The sequence below is a fragment of the Notechis scutatus genome, unplaced genomic scaffold (assembly GCF_049901735.1).
Source record: "Notechis scutatus isolate UNSWTSFEM ecotype Mainland unplaced genomic scaffold, rNotScu1.2 NSCUCTG21, whole genome shotgun sequence".
NCBI lineage: Eukaryota > Metazoa > Chordata > Lepidosauria > Squamata > Elapidae > Notechis > Notechis scutatus.
The window spans coordinates 261222-282803 of record NW_028263079.1 but is presented as its reverse complement, the minus strand read 5'-3'; the positions used below and the strand labels follow the sequence as shown (position 1 = coordinate 282803).

Sequence of the window (21582 nt, the reverse complement as noted above, 5' to 3'; positions counted from 1 at the left end):
ATTCATTTATTAAAGTTGAATCATCATAGATAAAAAATAGAAATAAAATTCTTTATTGGCCAATTGTGATTGGACACACAAGGAATTTATCTTGGTACATATGCCCTCAGTGTACATTAAAGAAAAGATACATCCATCAAGAGTCAAGAATCATAACATACAACACTTAATAATAGTCATAGGGTACAATAAGCAATCAAATCATACTAGGAAATAGTAATTAAAAATCATAAGGATGCAAGCAACAAAGTTACAGTCCTACACTCATAAGTGAGAGGAGATGGGTGAAAAGAAGGATGGGAAGATTAATAGTGATAGTAATGGAAACTTAGTAAAATAGTTGGACAATGTTGAGGGAATTATTTGTTTAGCAGAATGATGGAGTTCAGGAAAAAAAAACTGTCCTTGTGTCTGGTTGTTTTGGTGTGCAGTGCTCTATAGCATCATTTTGAGGGTAGGAGTTGAAACAGTTTATGTCCAGGATGTGAGGAGTCTGTAAATATTTTCACAGCCCTCATAAAAGAAAAAGAATGTTCTATAACTGACCAGAAAAGCAACTCTAAAAAGAAGTCAGCCTTTATTCCTCTAAGAATCCGATGTTCAATATCAATGAATGGTTATAAAAAATGGAAATGAGCCAAATAGAGGCAATTACAACAATTTCAATCACTACTTTAAACCAAAGTCAGTATTTAAGCGATGAACTCACAATTGGACTGGATGGATTAGCCCCATCCTTGGACCTGAGCCTCTTCCACAAATAAAAAACAATAGAGGGAAGTCATGGAAATCAAAATTATTAGACAGGTCCTGCAACTTAGGAGGATGTGAAATAAGAAGAAAAGAAGAAAAGTGTTACAACTGCAAATGGAGAGAATACAACTCCATCACAATGAATGACTTACGAGTGAGACTGACTAGAAGGAGCCATGTTGAAAGACAACGTTGTAAGTGGTATTTTTGTTTTACTGACAACTATACTAATGAGATGGTCTCCTGGCCTGTAATAGCTCCATGGTTTGTTTCTATCCTACTGCTCCAAACGTAGCAGGCATTTCATTCTAAGCTTTCCAAAGATTGGCTGGGATATCAGCAGCATCCAAAGCAGAAGCAGGAGGTCCATAATTCATGGGACTGAATCAATCCCTGTTTCTAAACAAGAACAAAAAGAACAATTAGAAGAATACAAAGCATACTCACAAGATGGAAATTCCATGGCTTTCCTGATTCTGACAAGAGACAAACCAGCTCCATCTGGAAAGGAGAGAAAAATACATTCAGTAGCACTTTTGGGACAACCCCTGCATGTCCTGTATCTTATATAACACACTCAGCATGAGGCATTTATCCTTTTCTGAGACAAGATACATTTCATGCTGCTTCAGTCTGGTGTTTACCTCAAAGACACTAACTGGAGAAGAAGCAAAGAGGTCTTAAAAATCAGGATGGACATAATTACAGTGAGAAGCACCTTCTCCTTTGGAGATTCGGAACTTTTCCAGGGCTCCATGTGCGGAGGGGTAGCCAAAGATCAGGATGTTAATGGGGGAAACAATTCACAGATACACCTCTGGGAGTACTGTTCTCTAGTGGTTTTGGTCCTTCCTGTCAGGACATGTCCATGCAGGAAGAATATACTTCAACACCCAGGGAATTGACTTCTGCTGTCCTGCAATGTGGTTTCTTGTGAGAATGCCTAGTGGTTTCAATGTTATTGCAGGTACCAGCACATACCGTGGCAACCTCATTTGGAAACCAAGCCATGCTTAATTCTGGAGCTACAGACAACTTCATGGACCTCAACTTTGTAGCAGACTATGGCATTGCTAACTAAGTGGTCAAAATAATAACAGAGAATTGAATAGAATAACAGAGTTGGACCTTGGAGGTCTTCTAGTGCAACCCCCTGCCTAGACAGGAAAACCTGCACCACTTCAGACAAATTGTTATCCAACATCTTTTTAAAAACTTCCAGTGTTGGAGCATTCATGACTTCTGGAGGCAAATTGTTCCACTGAATAATTGTTCTAACTGTCAGGAAATTTCTCCTTAGTTCTACGTTGCTTCTCTCCTTGATTAGTTCCCACCCATTGCTTCTTGTCCTGCCTTCAGGTGCTTTGGAGAATAGCTTGACTCCCTCTTCTTTGTGGCAGCTCCTGAGATATTGGAAGACTGCTATCATGTCACCCTTAGTTCTTCTTTTCATCAGACTAGACATACCCAGTTCCAGCAACCATTCTTTGACATGATTGGTCAAAGGGGGAAAGTTTGTAGGGGACAAAAGGAACACCTAGTAGGCATATATATGAGTGGGTTGCAGAGGTGGTATTCAGCAGGTTCTGATCAGTTCTGGAGAACTGGTAGTGGAAATTTTGAGTTTGGAGCAGTGGTGGGATTCAAAAAATTTTACTACCAGTTCTGTGGGCATGGCTTGGTGGGCATGGCAGGGGAAGGATAATGTAAAATCTCCGGTCAGAGGTGCTATTTGCCAGTTCTCTGAGCAACTCAAATTTTCCACTAACGGTTCTCCAGAACTGATCAGAACCTGCTGAATACCACCTCTGGTTCGGAGAACCACTGGTAACTTTCCCCCAGGAGTGGGGAGGGAATGAAGATTTTACACTACCCTTCCCCTGACATTTCCACCAAGCCACACTCATCAAGCCATGCCACACTCACTGGTAGTAAAAGTTTTTGAATCCCACCTGTTAAGCCTGGATTCCCCAACGGGTGTTAAGGAAAACAAACTAAACAGAATATGCAGCGAAGTCAGATAGGAAGACAGGTAAATGTGTGAGATAAGTTTTTTAGTTAACACGCAGTAAAAATATAGATACGCTTGTGCTATCAAAATTATAATTTATTCCATTTAAGAATTATAGCATAGTCATTATAAACAGTTCATTAGTCATATACCAAATTCAGTCAAGTCTTGTCGAGGATACTCTAATTGCAAAGTCCGTGTCGAATAGCCAGTGTCAGTACACATATAATAAATCTGTCCAAAAACTTATCTTCTCTCCGTTGAGAAATATCTTCAAAGTAATCCAACACTTCTTCTCCTCCCCGACCCAGCAAGAATGCAGTCTTCAATAAGCCAGCCAGTAAGAGCCAGAGAGTGCCTTGCTGCTTATATAGTACTTTTACAGCTGCACCCTTAATTACATTCCTTTATCTTAAAGTCACATACACTTTATCTGACAAACCATGATTCATCATTTTATTATCTTTACCCAAAACAGTTAGGGTAAAACAATGTTATCCCTAACACCACCATCAGTGGGTTACTATAGTAGTGTGTACCAAGATGATTGAATAAATTTTACGATCAGTGGAATGAGGCTCTAGATATATTAAGAGGAATTAGGCTCTAGATATATTAATGGAACAAAATTCTTGTTTATGGGAGCAGATGGTAGCAGAGAGAAAAGCAAAGTTTGAGATTTTTGAACTGTTTTTAATGAATTCAGCAACATAAACCAACAACCAATATTTGGGGGAAAGGGGAGGGAGAAGACTGGGAGAGGAGTCTACATACTTAACCACAAAGAAAAATTATGAAATATATTTATTGCAAAATAGTGCATTGTCCATTGTGATGCAAATAATAAATAGTGTGAATGCATGATTTTTTAGGAACTTTAAAGGAGAAAATAATATCTTTGAGTTCTAACTGGCCTGTACAGAACAGTCCTATGAAAAGTTCATTTTTATTTTATTTTGACATCAAATGTTCTTTTGTATTCAGGTCCGGTCTTAAAAAAATAATGTAGCACTTGGGGATAAAAATGCAGCATAGCAAGCCAGTGCTTGAAACCAACATGGAGAAGATCTGCACAGCCACCATGTACTTCTCCTTTGTGCTCAGGTAGGTGGGAAGGAAGGATATCCAGACACTGCAGAAGACCAGCATGCTGAAGGTGATGAGCTTGGCTTCATTGAAGGCCCCAGGGAGATTCCTGGCTAGGAAAGCCACCGTGAAGCAGATGAGAGCCAAGAAACCCATGTAGCCAAGGGCAAGGTAGAACATGGCAATAGAGCTTTGATTGCATTGTAGGATGATCTCTGCAGATTGTGAGTACATGTCTGATTCAGGAAATGGGGGAGAAGTGCCCAACCAGATGCTGCAGAGGACAACTTGGATGCCAGAACAGGAAAGGATGATAGAATTGGCCAAGGTCTTCCCTAGCCATCTCTGTATATTATTCTCTGGTTTTGTGGCAAGGAACTCTAATACCACAGTGATTGTTTTGGCCAAGACTGTTGAAATGTGAGAAGACTGAGAAGATGTTACTGAAGGCTGTTTGTTGGAGAAGGCAAGTGGCTCTACTTGACTGGCCAATGAATAGGAATGATGTCAAAAAGGAAAGCAGGAGGGAGATGAGGAGGATGTAGGAAAGGTCCCGATTGTTGGCTTTGACTATAGGAGTTTCTTGGAATTTAATAAAGATTCCCAAGACAAAACCTGTTACTAAAGACAGGAACATTGCAAGAGAAGTTAGGATGATCCCCAAATTTTCTTGATAGGATAGGAAAGTTTCAGTCTTAGGTATACAGTCATCTTGCTTGATGTTTGGATGCTGATCTGCTGGACATTTGGTGCATTTTTCAGCATCTGGAAAGAGAAAGATTAAAATGTACCATAAAGCGGATTCTTCCATCAGAAGCATAGTTGGAATTAAAATGTTTATTGCATTGTATGCATCCCAAACTTCATTAACCACCCTCCAGAAATGAAAACCAAAGCACTCTGCAGTCCCTATAGCAACAATCCATAGATAAATAGTCACTTGGATGTCTCAAAACTGGACTATTTCAAGCCCAGGAAGGAGGAGAATGTTAGACTCAAGGTCTTTGTGACCCCTTCCACATCTGATTTGACTGGTCTTCTGAATGAATAAATTGGAGGTTAGGAAAATTCATTTATTAAATCTCACTTTGCAAATGTCAATTTCCCCCCACTGATTTGACCACGGAAATTGGACAGCAGTTACTCTGGCTGGTATGTCCCCCTGTTTCAGGATCCAATCTGAGTCAGACCATCTGCAAGGGTTCCATCACAATCAGAAAGCATGGAAAACTCAACTCTGTGCCCAGTGACTGAGTCAAATGGGATCCTGCAACTTTATCCTGGGACTTATATGTTTGTCTTCATTCCTCTGTTTCTTTATCTCCCCAACTATTCCAGGAAAACAAGCACAAATGGCTGGCTTCTTTCTCCTTGGGCATCTCTTTTGAAAGGTGAGCAAAAACACCGACCTCACTTTTAACATTCTTCCCATGAGTCCAACTAGAAGAGGAAACTCTTGTCCATTTCACTCTCTTAAAAGTTGGGGAAGGAAAGAAGGAAGGAAGGAAGGAAGGAAGGAAGGAAGGAAGGAAGGAAGGAAGGAAGGAAGGAAGGAAGGAAGGAAGGAAGGAAGGAAGGAAGGAAGGAAGGAAGGAAGGAAGAATTCGGGGCTGGGCACTTGTTTCTGGCACTGTTAAACAAGTTCATCCTTCAGTATTACTAGATTCAGGGAGAGAGGTGGGAGAGTAGAGGAGAAGAAAGGATTGCTCCATTTTTTCAAAGATAGAGGTGGAAATAAGGTGAAGAACAAGAAATGACATCTCTCGTTTCATTCCAAGGCTTCTTTGATTCTTTGTCTTTTAATAACTGGCTGCTCATTTAACCTCCAAGATTATTTCTTTTTATTTATTATGGAAATAAGATATTGTTTTTAAAAGAACCATACCTATTAAAAAAGCCTTCCATGAGCAATGTCTGCTTCTATTGACCTCCTTAAAACCTGCCCCATTTTCTGGTGTCACCCACCTTCTATGGTGGAGATGGTTCATTCTGCACAAGGATGACAATCATAGCAGCCAATGGGCTCCCCTTCTTGAGGTACCTTCTTAAATCCAGGACGACAGCTTTCCACACATGTAGAAGGTGGCAAAGGCTGAGGAGAGAAAAAGAGATATATCTCTGGATAGGGAAATGGGTGGCATACATAAAATCAACTTATTTCCAGAAAAGTTGCAGAACATTTAGTACAAGATTTAGCTTTGAGTAAGTAGAAGCCAATAAGAAATGTGAGAAAGATCAGAAAGATTGAACTGCACACCTCCTTTGTTTCTCTTTCCATCAAATGTTTAACACATGGTACAAATTTAGACTTTCATTTTAAACTTGGATACAGTAGTTAATTGCAAGTGGATACATTTCCTGGACATTTTGCTTTGGCTACAGTTTAAATTAATTGAATGACTCCCACAGTCTTCCTCCCTTTCCATAGACTCAGTGAAGAGTTTGCATGAAAATGGAAGATTGTTGTTCATGGCCACATGAATAGCCAATAAAGTTCTCACTCTTGAGAGTCTGATCAGATGATACAAAAACTCAAAGGAAATGAAAGCAATCCTACTAGTGTTTTTTGAGGCTCACCCAGCACACATTCAAAGAATTGAGCAGGATTCATAATATAGAAAAACTTCTTTATCTACAAAAATATGAAAAACATAATACATGCCAACAATACCCATGCTGCTAAATCCTGAGTCTCGATCAAAAACATTTCCATTGGCTGGTTTGTTGCCATGGCTATTCCAGTTCATAAATGCTTATACACTGACAAATCCCCCACCAAACCTCCAAATTGCAATACTGTTTTTGCCACCTTCAGTGGAATAAAATAAAGAATAGTCCCACCTTGTTCATCATTTCCACCTGTGCAATAATCTCCTGATCAACAGATAATTTAAAATCCTGGGATTCCCATTTTACTACACTCCCAGATTTTTCACTTATAAAAGGTCTGTTGGGGAAAAAGATCCAGTTCACAATATTCAGGTCAGATGTAAGATCCCCTTTCTCATCCAAATATACCCCTTCTATGGAATTATTGTAAAACTGAGAGCTTTGAAGGAAAGGGTGAATCTGAAAAGAAAATAAGATAAATAAGAGTTTAGAAGGGACATCAGACGATCTTTGAAAAGACCTTCTTAGTCTACGCAGCTAGAAACCTAAACATTTTTGTCTATCTACTAAAAAAATGGGTTTTACTGTCAGATTTGTTCTTGGATAGAAGAATATCAATAAGCAGATGAATAATAACAGCTGCTAACTTAATGTTTAAATATATAGCAATAGCACTTAGACTTATATACCACTTCACAGAACTTTACAGCCCTCTCTAATCAGTTTTTTTTTTTTTTTTTACAGAGTCAGCACATTGCCACCAACAATCTGAGTCCTCATTTTACCAACCTCGGAAGAATGGAAGACTGAATCAACCTTGAGCCAGTCAGAATCGAACTCCTGGAGTGAGCAATGAGTTCGCCTGCAGTACTGTATTCTAACCACTGCATTACTATGTTCAAAGCAATGACTGTAAAGGAGAGAATTTAAGCATCTGGAAAGGATTCTGTTCATACCACTTTATTGCAGAAACACTAATATGTAATTTGTCTAAAGGCAATTTTTTTTCAGAGTTTTTAATTTATCTAAAAATAATTAACCTGTAAAAGAATTTCAGCCATTCAGGTTTTCCTTTAAGTTGAGGGTTGTTGTTAGATTGCTCCCTTGTCTTGCATCATTAAGTGCATAAATAAAGTAGGAAGCTTCAGTATTCTTACTTTCCTGTGTTGTTCTTCAGTGTTATTTGTCCACAACATCTATCTTCTGGGTACTTATCATTCCTTTCTCAGATTGAAAAGAATCACCTTATTGTCTCTAATCATCTAATAAGTAATCTCAAGTTGACTTCTTGTTTAGACCACCTCATCAGTTTGAGAGAAAAAACATGACTGAACAACCAAGTCATCAATGAATTTGCTTTGAAAACTTAAAACATGAAAATATTGCCAAAACAAAAGAATCATTGTCAGACTTGGAAGCCATATTACCCTCAAAAGCTTCCATGCTGCCACATTCTAATGCCTGGGAAAATGGGAGGGGGAAATTAATAGAGCAGGGATAGTTCATCATAATAGCATTCTTATTCCGTAGTCAAGGTCATGTCAAGCTGCACCTGGAGAAGGAGTGGTTAGAGGATTATCTTCAGTGGGACTGATGCTGATTGGGCCATGTGATGGGCTGACAGGTACAGGGGATGAGATTTTGACTTTTCAATTACCAAGAGAAAACCAGAAGCTTCAGATTCAGGTTTTCCAAGAAGTGCCAGTATGACAACTTTAATAAAATGGAACTTTGAGAAAATGCCTGTCTCAGAGTTATTGGAGTTGGAGTTTGTTTTCTGGAACAGTGACATTAACCCGAATCTCCTCCAACAAAAGGCAGCCTCCAAAATTGCCCCTGTCACCAGGAGCAGCCACTGGCACCATAGAGCCGCTACCAGGAGAGCCTCTAATCCCTAAGCAATACAGGAACTTGGCAGATGTATTCAGTGAGGAGGAATGCAATATCCTTCCTCCTCACCGGCAAACTGACTGTGCCATTGAAATAGAGCCAGGTGCTAAGTTACCAAAACTGAAAATGTACTCCATGACACTGACAGGAATGGCCAAATTGAGGAAACACACTGAATCAAACTTAGCTAGAGGATTTATATAGCCAACGAAATCTAAAATAGCAGCCCCAGTGTTGTTTAAAGAAAAGAAAGATGGGGAGGCTTAGATTATGCATTGATTTTAGGGGGATCAAAGGGATATGTGTGCAAAACACATACCCACTTCCCCTCTTGAAGGACTTATTAAAACACCTACCTAAAGGCTCCACCTACCTAAATTTTACTAAGTTGAACCTGTGAGAAGCTTATTACAGAGTGTGGATAAGAGAGGGGGGATGAATGGAAGACTGCTTTTAACTGCCCACTGGGAAGTTTCCAATTTTGAGTCATGCCCTTTAGCCTCCAAGGAGCCCCTACAGTCTTCATGCAGTTAATTAGTGAAATACTGCATGAGCTTATGTGCAATGGGGTTCTAATTTATCTCATTGACATTCTTATATTCAGCGATACACTAGAGGAGCATATAAAACCAGTCAGACAGGTGCTGAAAAATCTTTTAGCTGCAAAAGTCTGTGCGAAGCTGTCAAAATGCAAGTTCCATAAAACCTTGTTAGACTAACTGGTCTACTAAGTATCAAATCAGGGAATTAAAATGGATCCAGGAAAAGTGAGAGCCATGTTGGATTGGAAACCCAGTCACATTCGCAAGTAACTTCCTTGGACTTGCAAATTTTTACATTCCCTCTTTCATGAAAATAGCCCTCCCTCTAATAGAGTTACTAAAAACTGGCCTGTCTCCCAGCAAGCTGAAGTCTACCCAACCAATCGCTTAGACCATGGACTGCCAAAAGGCTTTCAAAAAATTAAAGTAGCTTTTCACAGAAGAGCCCATTCTTCAACACCCAGATCCAAAAAAAGCCATTGTAGTCCAAGCTGATGCCAGCAATGTGGCAGTGGCTTCCATCCTACTTCAAAAGAACTCTCACTGTCAGCCATTGCTCTGTGCCAATGTGTCTGAAAAACTAACTGATATCAAACACAGCTGGGCAGTTTGAGAAAAAGAGGCTTTTGTGTACAATGAGCTCTTCTTTCATGGAGACATTTTCTGGAAGGCATTAAGGAGCCATTCGAGGTGTGGACTGATCATAAGAACCTTGAAGCTTTAAAAACTCCTCGAAAACTTTCCCCCAAACAAGTTCGCTGGGCTCAATACTTTAAACGTTTTAATTTTGACTTAAAATACATTCCGGGTGGAAAGAACTTATTAGCAGATGCATTATCCAGAAAATCCCAATTTGACAGCTGCAGAAAGGAAATTGTACATGCTATGATTTCCCAAACACAGCCCAAGCCACCACCAGAGCCCAAACTAAGCGATGTTTGGACCTCCCTGAGAACAAATTGATGGTTCTGTGCTTATGGAAAACCAAACTGATCCAAGGATAGGATAGGATTGGCTTAGGAGAGAACTAAACTCCATGTTCTTAACACTTTGGGATGTTGATACTAAAACAGTCATGACTCTCAATTGGGGGGACACTTTGGATTTCTAAAAACCCTCCACCTGGTTAGGAGATAATTCTGGTGGCCAAAAATGAAAAGTAATGTAGAACAGGGGTTGCCAACCTTTTGCACCTCAGGGACCACCAAGCTCATAATTTTAGATCCCAGGGACCATTAACTGGTTCTGTGAGTGTGGTCTAATTTGTGGGTGTGGCTTGGTGGTCATGTGACTGGCTGGGCATGGCTTGTATGTAAATATTATAAATATTTATATAAATATTGATTTTTTTATTAAAAAAGAGCAACTTTTACCCAAAATCAGGCAAAGCAAGCAGGCAGATTGAGTTGCTCACAGAATCACAGATTCATTCAGAAATTTATCTATCTGCCATTGACTAGTTCAGTCTGTCACATAAAATTTGCTAGCAAGCAAACTCACAAATTAACTCACAACACACCATGCATGTAAATATTGAATTTTTTATTTTTAAAAAGAGCAACTTTTACCCAAAATCAGGCAAAGCAGGCAGATTGAGTTGCTCACAGAATCATCCATTGATCTATCTATCTACCATCAGCTAGCTCAGTCTCTCAAATTTGCTTGCCGTGAGTCTGCACTGAATTTGCTTGCAAGCAAACCTTCAATCCTAAGGGAGGTTCGGCTGTGCTTAAAAGCAGAGCTGAATATCTAAAGACTAGCTAGAAAGCAAGAAATCCAACCATTTTCTGCTTCCTAGCTAATCTAAATCTCCCATCACAGCAGAACAGATGATGGTCGGAAAAAGGAAAAATAGAAATTTTAGCCGGCAAATTTGCTGGGTAAGGAGTGAGTGGGCAGGGAGGGTTCCTGTGGGCCATGTGGGTGGCGCAGCCTTGTGTTTCTGCACAGCCTGGATTAATTGCTTTGGAGGGATGCTCTGGGGGTGAGATTTCTCTGCAGCCCACCAAAATTTTCTCATGGCCCACCAGTTGGCAACTGCTGATGTAGAAGACTATGTAAAAAGTTGTTCAATTTGCGCAATGATGAAAATGAGACCAGGAAAGCTGCCTGGGCTTCTCCAACCAGTGGCTGAGACTACCAAACCTTAGGAAGAGATCACAATGGATTTTATACTGGAACTCCCTGATAGTGGTGGAAATACAGTAATTTGGACTGTTGTTGACTTGTTCTTTAAACAAGCCCATTTCTCAGTGTGTAGTGGATTACTTTTGGCCAATAAGCTAACAAAGTTGTTTGTGAAACATATTTAGAGGCTTCATGGGGTGCCATGGAGGATTATATCAGACTGAGGTGTCCAATTTACTGCTAAGTTCTCGAGGGCTTAGCTCGGCTTTTCATCCGACTATGAACGGAGCCGTGGCATGCGGGAATGCCCTGGTGGAACAATATATTAGATGTTATATAAACTACCAACAGGAGAACTGGGTGGACTTATTGCCATTTGCAGAAGTAGTCTGTAACAATGTGGTGCACAGTAGTATCAGATTGACACCTTTCCAAATTACCAGTGGTATGGATTTTGTTCCCATGCCCAAATTACCTAGAAAACCACCAACATACATGTCTTTTGTATTCAGGTCCGGTCTGGACCTGAGTGGATGGACTCTGAAAAAAGGCTGGGAAAATAAAAAAAGGGCTTTAGCAGAAACTGCTGGAGAGTAGAAAAAGCAGACAGATAAACTCCAACCTCCTTTTAAAATAGGCGATCGAGTTTATCTATCAACTAATATCTTAGATTGAAACTGCCTAGTAAAAAATTAGGACCCAAGTTCCTGGGTCCTTTCCCTATAGTGAAAGTGATAAATCCGGTTACAATTCAACTTAACTTCCCTTACATATTAGGGAAAATACACCCTGTCTTCCACAGCAGTTTATTAAAACCAGCAGTTAGTTCTAGGATGAGACTAATAGCAGCTGCTCCCCCTAAGCCTATAGTGGTACAAGGTGAAACTCATTATGTGGTAAAGAAAATCCTCAATTCTAAGTTACATAGAGGTAACTTAGCCTGCAATATTTAGTACATTGGAAAGGGTACCCTTTGTAGAAAGCTACTTGGGTGAAGAGTTGGGATTTACAAGCAGACAGATTAATTAAACAATTCCATGATAAATGCCCTAACAAGCCAAAGGGTCCTCGGGGTGGTGGTTACTTGGATTAAGGTGTGTGGTATTGTATAGTTTTCTTTTTTAGGAAATGCTCTTTTCTTCAGAGGGGAACACCTGTCAGACTTGGAAGCCATATTATCCTCAAAAGCTTCCATGCTGCCACATTCTAGTGCATGGGCAAATGAGAGTTTGTTTGCTAGAACAGTGACAATCACAGTGAAATGGAAAATAAAATGGAATGTTGGAATTAGACTGGATATAACATTCAGGATAATTTACTTTTTTCAGAATAAATAACCAAGCCAATGACTTATAAAACTAATTCCCATGTTTGAAGGAAATATGACTAATGGAAAGGAAATACCTGCCAAGCCTTCAGCCTTGGAGCTTCCATCTTCATACCTCTGTTCTTAACTGACCTCTTTGATGTGGATATGTAAGCTGAATTTAAGGCTCGTCCCACAGCCCAGATGGTGTTGTAGATGAGATAGCTGTCCAAGGTCAGGATCCAATCAATCATGTCTTTCCGCACAACCACCAGTTCTTCTGTCTGTCTACACCATCTCCAGACTTTTACTGAAAAGGCATCCTTGGGGGATGAACATCTATAAGTTTTCCTTGCAAAGAGAACTAGGAACTGAGCAAAGATTTCAAAATTATCATAGTGTTCTCATTCCCTTTCCTTTATTAGAAAGGAGAAAATGCCACCAATGTGTTTCAAGGGATTTTCATTAAAAATAACACTAAGACTAAAATCCCACTGAGCTATGGTGATCCAGAATTTACCTACAACATGTTCAGAAAGATGTGTAAGTATGGCATCTACAATTCTCAGTCCTGACAAGAACGAAATAGGCTCTGAACCATAAACAAAGACATTGACTTTTACCCGTTTGTAATATTCATCTGAATTGAAATTCTGAGCAAAGACATTGATATATAACTGCACAGATGCCATTCCTTAACATCAAAGAAGACATTGTCCTCATGAACCTCTCCCCCTGGTCATTATCTTCAGCAACGAGAGCAACCAAGGTCCACTTGAAGTAGAGGAGAAGCTGGATCATCCCTGGGTATTCGACTCCTTCAGTAGGGAGCATCGGGTAGAAGAAAGGAAAATGAGTTTTATCCTCCAGACACTTGGAAGTAAAACTATAACTGGTCTGAAAGAAATGGAAGATGGTATTTTATATGTAACAAGCAACACCCAACTCTAATCATTTCCATAAAAAGTCATATTTTTCATTTGCAGAGGAACTCTGATTCAAAGTTTCATTACTCAAAACTGTCTCCCCAAGAAAGACACAGCTGTGGGATTTTGTAGGTGCCCAACATGGTAGAAATCTGGATGGAGATGCCAACCTCAGACTCTTCCAGAACAGCCACTGTGTTTCTCTGCTTTCCACACCTGTAGTTGAGCACATTGGATTCCCGGTCTGAAAGGAGATCCAGCAAAGGATCTGTAGTCATCTGTACCTTAAAAAAGTTCTCATAGATATTATAACCCAGGGTGATGTTGGGTAAGAGATGGTCATTCTTGTTAATGTCCTCAATGGGAAAAAAGAAGGGCATAAATTTCCAATGAAGCTTGGGTGCTCTTCTGCAGGTACAAACATATCAATGAAAATAATATTTAGCTTTCATTCCATGGTAGCATATTTAATACACTCAATCATAATTTTGCTTCCAAACAGTTTGCAATATTCCAAAATATTAACAAAGAAAAACAATAAAAACAATAAAACATTTAAAATCACACATTATTATTTAAGATTTGCTCTCCTAATTGGTAAAACTAACACAACTTCAGTTTCACGTGCTGGTCTTCTAACGTTTAGTTCCGCATTTGATGAGCTACTTCCTCTGTCTTAGTAAATGTGGTTTATATACCCAGAGAGGTAAAGAAATGACCTATTATCTTTTTATATTTTAATATCATAATTTTTTTGGGAGTTGTATCAAGAGTTTAGACTGATTCAAAATGGCTGCTGCATGGATGATATTAAAAATTGTTAATTTTCACCCAGGAGAATTTACGGGTAGATCTGTAGGTACCAGTGAATCCCATTTAGAGATGAATAATGAGTCCTTATTTTGAGACAAACAAATGTGGGAACCCAAAAATAATTTCTTCTTGATTTTACTGTTTTATTTGCCACTTATGCTTCAGCAATTTATTGAAAAGAATTTTTGCTCAGTATGACCAGAATTGGCCTTAGGGTCTCCAAGTGCCACTCAATTAAGACTCCTTTTTTTTTTTTTGCTTTTAGTTTCTTGTGAAGGTTGAGCTAGCAATTTATTTTCTGTATTTCATTTGTAAATATGGCTATGAGCATTGGACTTTTTCCCTTCAACCGAAAAGAATGAACTTCTGAAAACTAGGTGTTTCAAAAGGAATCCTTTATTGAAAGGGGTTTTATCTCAACACTAGGCAAATCAGAGTCTAAGATATCCCCAGGCATACAGTCATAGATAAAGGAAGTTAAAACCCCTCCCTTCATTCAGATATGGATTTTTGTCAAACAAAGAACCAACAAGTGAATTCCCCCCTCTCCTTCTCTGGGAATGTATCTTAGCTGAGTTCTCAGGAGTTTCTTCCAGGGCTGGAATTTTTATGGTTCCTTCCCATCTTGTTATCTCTTCAAGCGGTGACAAATTCCTGGACATCTGGATCCACTCCTCCCATTATATACCATGTGCAAGTTATACAGAACCAATATAGGATTTACTATATTCAGGTTACATCAAAAAGGATTACTTGTACCAACTTCCCCCACTTCTTCTTCCATTGAAGAATGGCAGATACACGGATCTGACAATGGCATTTATTATCCACATGTTATATGACAGCTTGGAAGCCTTTGGTACAATGATTCAAAGTTCATTATGGTTCCTGCAGTCATTCACAAAGACCTGCAGACTCACATCCAGAAAAAATAGAAATAAAATGCAACAATTAGTCCCATTAACAGAATAGTCCAACCTAAGAAGTCTGCTAACAGTTTTCCATCTTCCACGGACCTCTGGAAATGGGGTGATTTGGAGTTAATGTTTCTCATTTCCCATACTAGGCACATACGTGACAGTGTTGCTATTGCAGTGTGTACCAAGATGATGGATAGAGTTCTGGACAGGGGAATGGGGTTCTACATATATATATGACAGCTTGGAAGTTTTTGACACAATGATTCAAAGTTCATGATGGTTCCTGCAGTCATTCACAAAGACCTGCAGACTCACATCCAGAAACTTAGTTTATACCATGAAAACCAATTCATAGTTGAAGAAGAAATACGGGGTTTTTATTTTAAATATTAACATGCCAAATATTGTTTGTTGAAATCAGCACTTAATCTTTTGGGGAACATTCTCTCCCAAAATTCATTTTGCTTTATTACTTTGACATGAAGTATTCTTTGCAATTGAGATTTGGTCTTTGGAAAATTAGGTGGCATTTAGGGATGATTATCCCAGAAGACTAGCACCAGACGTCAAAATGGAAAAGATCTGGAAAGCCACCATGTACTCAGGTAGGTGCTCAGGTAGATGGACACCAGGTACACCCAGACACTGCAGAAGGCCACGATGCTGAAGGATATTAGCCTGGCTTTATTGAAGGTCCCAGGAAGGTTCCTGTTTGGGGAAACCACTGTGAAGTAGATGACAGCCAGGAAGCTCATGTAGCTGAGAGTAAAACAACAACATTGAAATAGATTATCCACTGCATCACAGGATGACATCTATCCATCCCATCAAGTTCAGCAGAAGATATTTCTGGTGGGTTACATCTATTAGAGAATCGCATCTGGTGGAATTCAGAAGGATGACTATTTTTGCTGCTCTTCTTGCCACATGGAACATCATTCTTCGAAAGGTCAAGCTGGCCCCAGTTTGGCTGGCCTTCCAGAAGGACCTGAGATCCTATCTTTACTAATTGCCTGGGGGATCAGAGAATGACATGCACCCATAAAATGGTTCTGCTGTTCTGGAATGCCTTTATTGTACATCTTCTCATTTTTAACTGATTTTGGTGCTTTATTTTATGTGTCTCTTTTTTTGGGTAACATTTATATTTTAAGTGTGAGCCAACCAGAGTCACAAATGTGAGATGAGTGAAAATACAAATTGAAAAAAATAGAAATAAAATGCAACAATTGTCCCATTAACAGAATAGTCCAACCTAAGAGGAAGTCTACTAACAGTTTTCCCTCTTCCACGGACTGCTGGAAATGGGGTGATTTGGAGTTAATGTTTCTCATTTCCCATACTAGGCACATACGTGACACTGTTGCTATTGCAGTGTGTACCAAGATGATGGATGGAGTTCTGGACAGGGGAATGGGGTTCTACATATATATAACAAAAATTTTATCTATGAAAGCCGATGATTGCAGAGAGAGAGAAGCAGAGGTTGAAATATTTAAACTGTGCATAAAGATTCAGTAAGAGGAACCAAAGAAAAGACCAACACTTGGGGAAAAGAGAAAGAGAGAAAGACTCTGAGAGAAATTTATGTATTTAAACACACACAAAAAAGAGGAAATATATTTCTTAAATCCTAGTGGTTTATAGGTTTATTTCTATTGTGATGCAAAAGAAAAACAAGTTTATGTTAGTGTTTGTGTGTGTGTTGTGTGTGTGTGAACATATGCATTTTTTACAAATTTTGAAGGACATAGTAACTTCTTTGAGTTATGTACTGGCCTTTGGGAAAAGGTCATATGAAAAGTCCATTTCTATTTTAATTTGATATCAAATGTTCTTTTGTATTCAAGTCTGATCTTAAGTGGTTTATTGGTTTATTTATTTTGTAATGTGAAACAAAAACAGATGTGTATCAATGCATGTTTTTTCAGAACTTTAAAGGAGAAAATAATTTATTTGAGTTCTAACTGGCATCTGCAGGAAAGTCCTATGAAAAGTTCATTTTTATTTTATTTTGACATCAAATGTTCTTTTGTATTCAGGTCTGGTCTTAAAAAAATAATGTAGCACTTGGGAGTAAAAATGCAGCATAGCAAGCCAGTGCTTGAAGCCAAGATGGAAAAGATCTGCACAGCCACCATGTTCTTCCCCTTTGTGCTCAGGTAGGTGGGAAGGAAGGATATCCAGACACTGCAGAAGACCAGCATGCTGAAGGTGATGAGCTTGGCTTCGTTGAAGGCCCCAGGTAGATTCCTGGCCAGGAAAGCTACCGTGAAACAGATTACAGCCAGGAAACCCATGTAGCCAAGGGCAAGGTAGAACATGACAACAGAGCCTTGATTACATTGCAGGATGATCTCTGCAGATTGTGAGTACATGTCTGACTCAGGGAATGGGGGAGATGTGCCCAACCAGATGCTGCAGAGGACAACTTGGATGCCAGAACAGGAATGGATGATAGAATTGGCCAAGGTCTTCCCTAGCCATCTCTGTATATTATTCCCTGGTTTTGTGGCAAGGAATGCTAATACCACAGTGACTGTTTTGGCCAAGACTGTAGAAATGGCAACTGAGAAGATGTTGGTGAAGGCTGTTTGTTGGAGAAGGCAAGTGGCTGTCTTTGGCTGGCCAATGAATAGGAACGATGTCAAGAAGGAAAGCAAGAGGGAGATGAGGAGGATGTAGGAGAGTTCCCTATTGTTGGCTTTGACTATGGGAGTGTCTTGGAATTTAATGAAGATTCCCAAGGCTAAGACTGTTACCAATGACAGAAGTAAGGCAAGAGTAGCTAGGATGATCCCCAAATGTTCTTGATAGGATAGGAAAGTTTCAATCTTAGGTATGCAATTATCTCTGATGAAGTTTGGAAATCGATCGGCTGGACATTTGGTACATTTTTCAGCATCTGTGAACAGAAAGATTAACATCAGCAGTTTCTTCCATCAGATGCATTTTGGGAATGAACCTGGAACTGGTGTACAAATAAAAGAAAACTACAAACAGATAAACAATTAAATAATAAGCAACAGCTTAATCAAAGAACTACCGTGAACAATTCCATCAACATTGACAGGGCAACCCACTTATATATGTAAATAGAGAGCAAACCCCACTCCCTTCTAACATTGATGATGTTACCTAATTGGGTAAAGAAATATCCGCAGGAAAACAACAAAGTTCAGGGAGCAACAAGGACCCAACATGGGGATGGTGTACATAAATGTGTATGGAGAATGTATGGAGTAGTACACAGCAATGGCTATGCTATTTAACTGTTATATTGCAGAAGGACAAATGCCAAAGGCAAGTGAGAGTCTCTGCAACACATTTCCAGGATGAGCTTTGGCTACTTTTAGAGGTTACATCTTTTGCATTCAGATTCCCCATGAACCATAGTTTAGAGTTCTACCAATAGATTCAACAGTTTGTTTAAAATATGATAATTGGTTATTTGAAGTTACTCTGCACTCCCCATCAATGATCCTGGAGAGGTTGTCATTTAGATACTCTATATTGGACTAGTTCAAGCACAGATACAGTTGTACTCAAAGATTCAATGGACCTTTCCAGATTCTTTTAAAAAGGAAGCTACTTTTCCAATAAACCAATAAAATATCCTTTGCAAATATGAATGCCCCCATTCACTTTGAACAAGGAGATGTCTAAATCTTCTGTTTGACAGCAGTTCCCCTGGCTGGTGGTTTCCCCTGTTTCTTTACCTTCCCATCCATGCTAGGAGAGTGTGGTAGAGTAGGATAGAGTAGGGTAGGGTAAGCAAGAGGAGAGAAGCAGAGGTGGTATTCAGCCAGTTCTGACCAATTCTGGAGAACCAGTAGTGGAAATTTTGAGTAGTTCAGACAACCAGCAAACACCACCTTTGACTGGTCCTGCCTGTTGAGGTAATTCCCCGTTAGGAGAATGAGCGCATACAGGGAGATGTAGTGAGAGAAGTGTTTGAATAATACACACACACCACACAGATACACTGTACAGTATATGTGGATTTTTACTTTCAATAAATGTTTAAGCACAGTCCAAATACAGTCCAAGTCAATGCGCAGTTAAATCAGTCAGTGTTCAGTCCAGGGATAATTCCAATATCAAAGTCCAGTATCAAAAACAGTTCAGTAACAGACTTACATCAAATCCAAAAATAACAATCAATTAGGAGGAACGGCAATACTCTCCAACAGAAGGAAACAGAGACTCACTCACACTCTCTTCTGAGACTTCCTGAGACTAAAACAACCCAGGTTTCTGGCTCCCTCTTATGGCAGGATCACACCCAATTGCAGTTTTTGCAATCTCTTAAAGACATAATACTAAAATGTCTATCCTGGTTTATATATTTCCAACCCAAATAGCTGTTAGGTGACTTACATTCCTAACACTGCCCCCATCTCTTCTCTGCCTCCCGAGTCCCAGCTGATTGGCTGGGTCTTTTTTTATTTGCCCTGCACAGGAGATCAGAGCTGGAAAGCAGGTTAGTGAGGTGGGGAGGGAATGGAGATTTTGCAGCATTGTTCCCCTTGAGTGAGGTGGGAATGGAAATTTTACAGTATCCTTCCCCTGCCACTCCCACCAAACCATGCCCACCAGTAGTAAAAAAAATTGAATCCAACCACTGAAGGGGGGGGGAGGAGGGGGGGGGAAGGCAAGGCAAGGCAAGGCAAGGCAAGGCAAGGCAAGGCAAGGCAAGGCAAGGAAAGGAAAGGAAAGGAAAGGAAAGGAAAGGAAAGGAATGGAAAGGAAAGGAAAGGAAAGGTTATCCATTTCTCTAAAGGTCCATCAGTGTACAAGATGATGAACAAGAAATACTATCTCCCTTGTAATGCTAAACTCTTATTGATCCCTATCTTTGAATATTCTGCTCACAATTAAAATTCCAGGATTATTGTCAGAGTATAGTTTCCCCAAAAGTCTGTCACCCACCTTCCACGGTGGAGATGGTTCCTTCTGCACAAGGAAGACAGTCATAGCAACAAATAGGTTTTCCTTCCTGAGCCACCTTCATGAATCCAGGATGACAGCCTTCCACACATCTGGAAAGAGGCAGGGACTAAAGTCAGAGAGGAGAAATATCAAGAAAACAAACTTATTTTTAAAATCATGGCAAAGGAAGAAGGGGGTGGTGATCTCCAGTTCAAGATTTATCTTTGACTAATTACAAGTCAATAAGAAATGTGAGGTTCATCAAACAGATTGAACTGTGAGGGGTTCTTGTGCTCTCTGAGCTTGGTTGTTTGCTTGCAGACTTTTTATTACCCAAACTAGGTAACATCAAGAGCCAAGGTGGAGCAGTGGGTAGAATGCAGTACTGCAGAGTAACTCTGCTGCCTGTGCCTGCCTGCAATTTGGCTGTTCAAATCTCACCAGGCTCAAGATTGACTCAGCCTTATATCCTTCTGAGTATCAACTCGTAAAGCATTCCTATGCTTCTTATTGAGTTGCCATAAGCAGGAGGGGTGGAGCCTGAAGGAGCAGTATGGAAATTAAAACCAGAAGTACGTTCCACACTTATCTTACAAAGATTATAGCTAGGCTACTGGATCTTCTGCCTAGGAAAATCCTTCATTGGAAAATTTAATTGATGACACCCAGCCCGTGAATGTGCTTTGTTGGAGAATATGATTTATGACACACCCAAAGGGGAGGGGGGAAACAGGGTCATGGGTGAACATATATCACATATTTCAAAGTTGGCTTCATATGGGTCAATGTCAACATGTTGCTCCTAATAAATCTTTTGGATTCTATTTAAGCTTGGCTCTAGGCTCATGATTTAATTAGGGCAATCACCGGAACCCTGACACCAAGATCGGGAAAATGAGGACCCAGATTGTTGGGGACAATATGCTGACTCTGTAAACCACTTAGAGAAAACTACAAAGCACTGTGAAGTGGTAAATAAATCTAAGTGCTATTGCTATTGCTATCATCAGTACACTGATGATGTTACCTAGTTTGAGTAAGGAAATGTAAGAAAACAACCAAGCCCAGATAGCACCAAGAGCCCTTCATTTCAACCCTGAGCTAGAGTACAAATAGACTCCTTTATTAGATTGAATTATGTTCAGGGGTGGGATTCTACCTGGTTGGACCGGTTCTATAGAACCAGTTGTTACAATTCTGTGCAGTTCAGACAACTGACAAATCGCACCACTGGCTGGCCCTGCCCCTCTCCACCCTCCCCTCCCCAGCCAGTCACTCCTTATCTGGCATGCATGCCATCCAATTTGCCTGCATGTGCCTTCACCTAATTTTGGGTAAGTTGCTATTTTTCCTTCCCCCCCCCCAATGATCAGCTGTTCTGACTATCAGCGATGCTGCACAATTTAGATTAGCTAGAAAGCAGGAAATCATTGGATTTCTTGCTTTCTAGCTAATCTAAATCACTGTTGTACTGCTTTGCCTTCGCCCAGGAGGCTTCCCTGAGGCCCAGTCAGGGGTGATATTCCGGGGGTTGTGGGGGAGAGAAGTGGCCTGAGAGCAGAGCTGAACCTTCCTTAGGACTGAAGCTTCTATTTTTCAGTGCAGACTCAGGCAGCAGATTGCAGAAAGGTAGATCTGTGAGTGATTCTGTGATTCTGCAAGCAAC

At 39.9% G+C, this 21582-nt stretch overlaps 1 protein-coding gene and 1 pseudogene across 1 annotated transcript; both read right to left on the bottom strand.

Annotated features, from left to right (window-relative positions):
- Positions 1-3715: 3715 nt before the first annotated feature.
- LOC113426763 (vomeronasal type-2 receptor 26-like) lies at positions 3716-4670 on the bottom strand (annotated as a pseudogene).
- A 12323-nt stretch (positions 4671-16993) lies between these two features.
- On the bottom strand, positions 16994-20034 carry LOC113426764 (vomeronasal type-2 receptor 26-like). The gene is made up of 2 exons (XM_026689166.2): positions 19917-20034; positions 16994-17889 (listed from the first exon to the last, which is right to left on the bottom strand). Exons 1-2 carry the CDS (start codon positions 19996-19998, stop codon positions 16994-16996), a joined length of 978 nt encoding a protein of 325 aa, XP_026544951.2. The 5' UTR covers positions 19999-20034.
- Positions 20035-21582: the final 1548 nt, after the last annotated feature.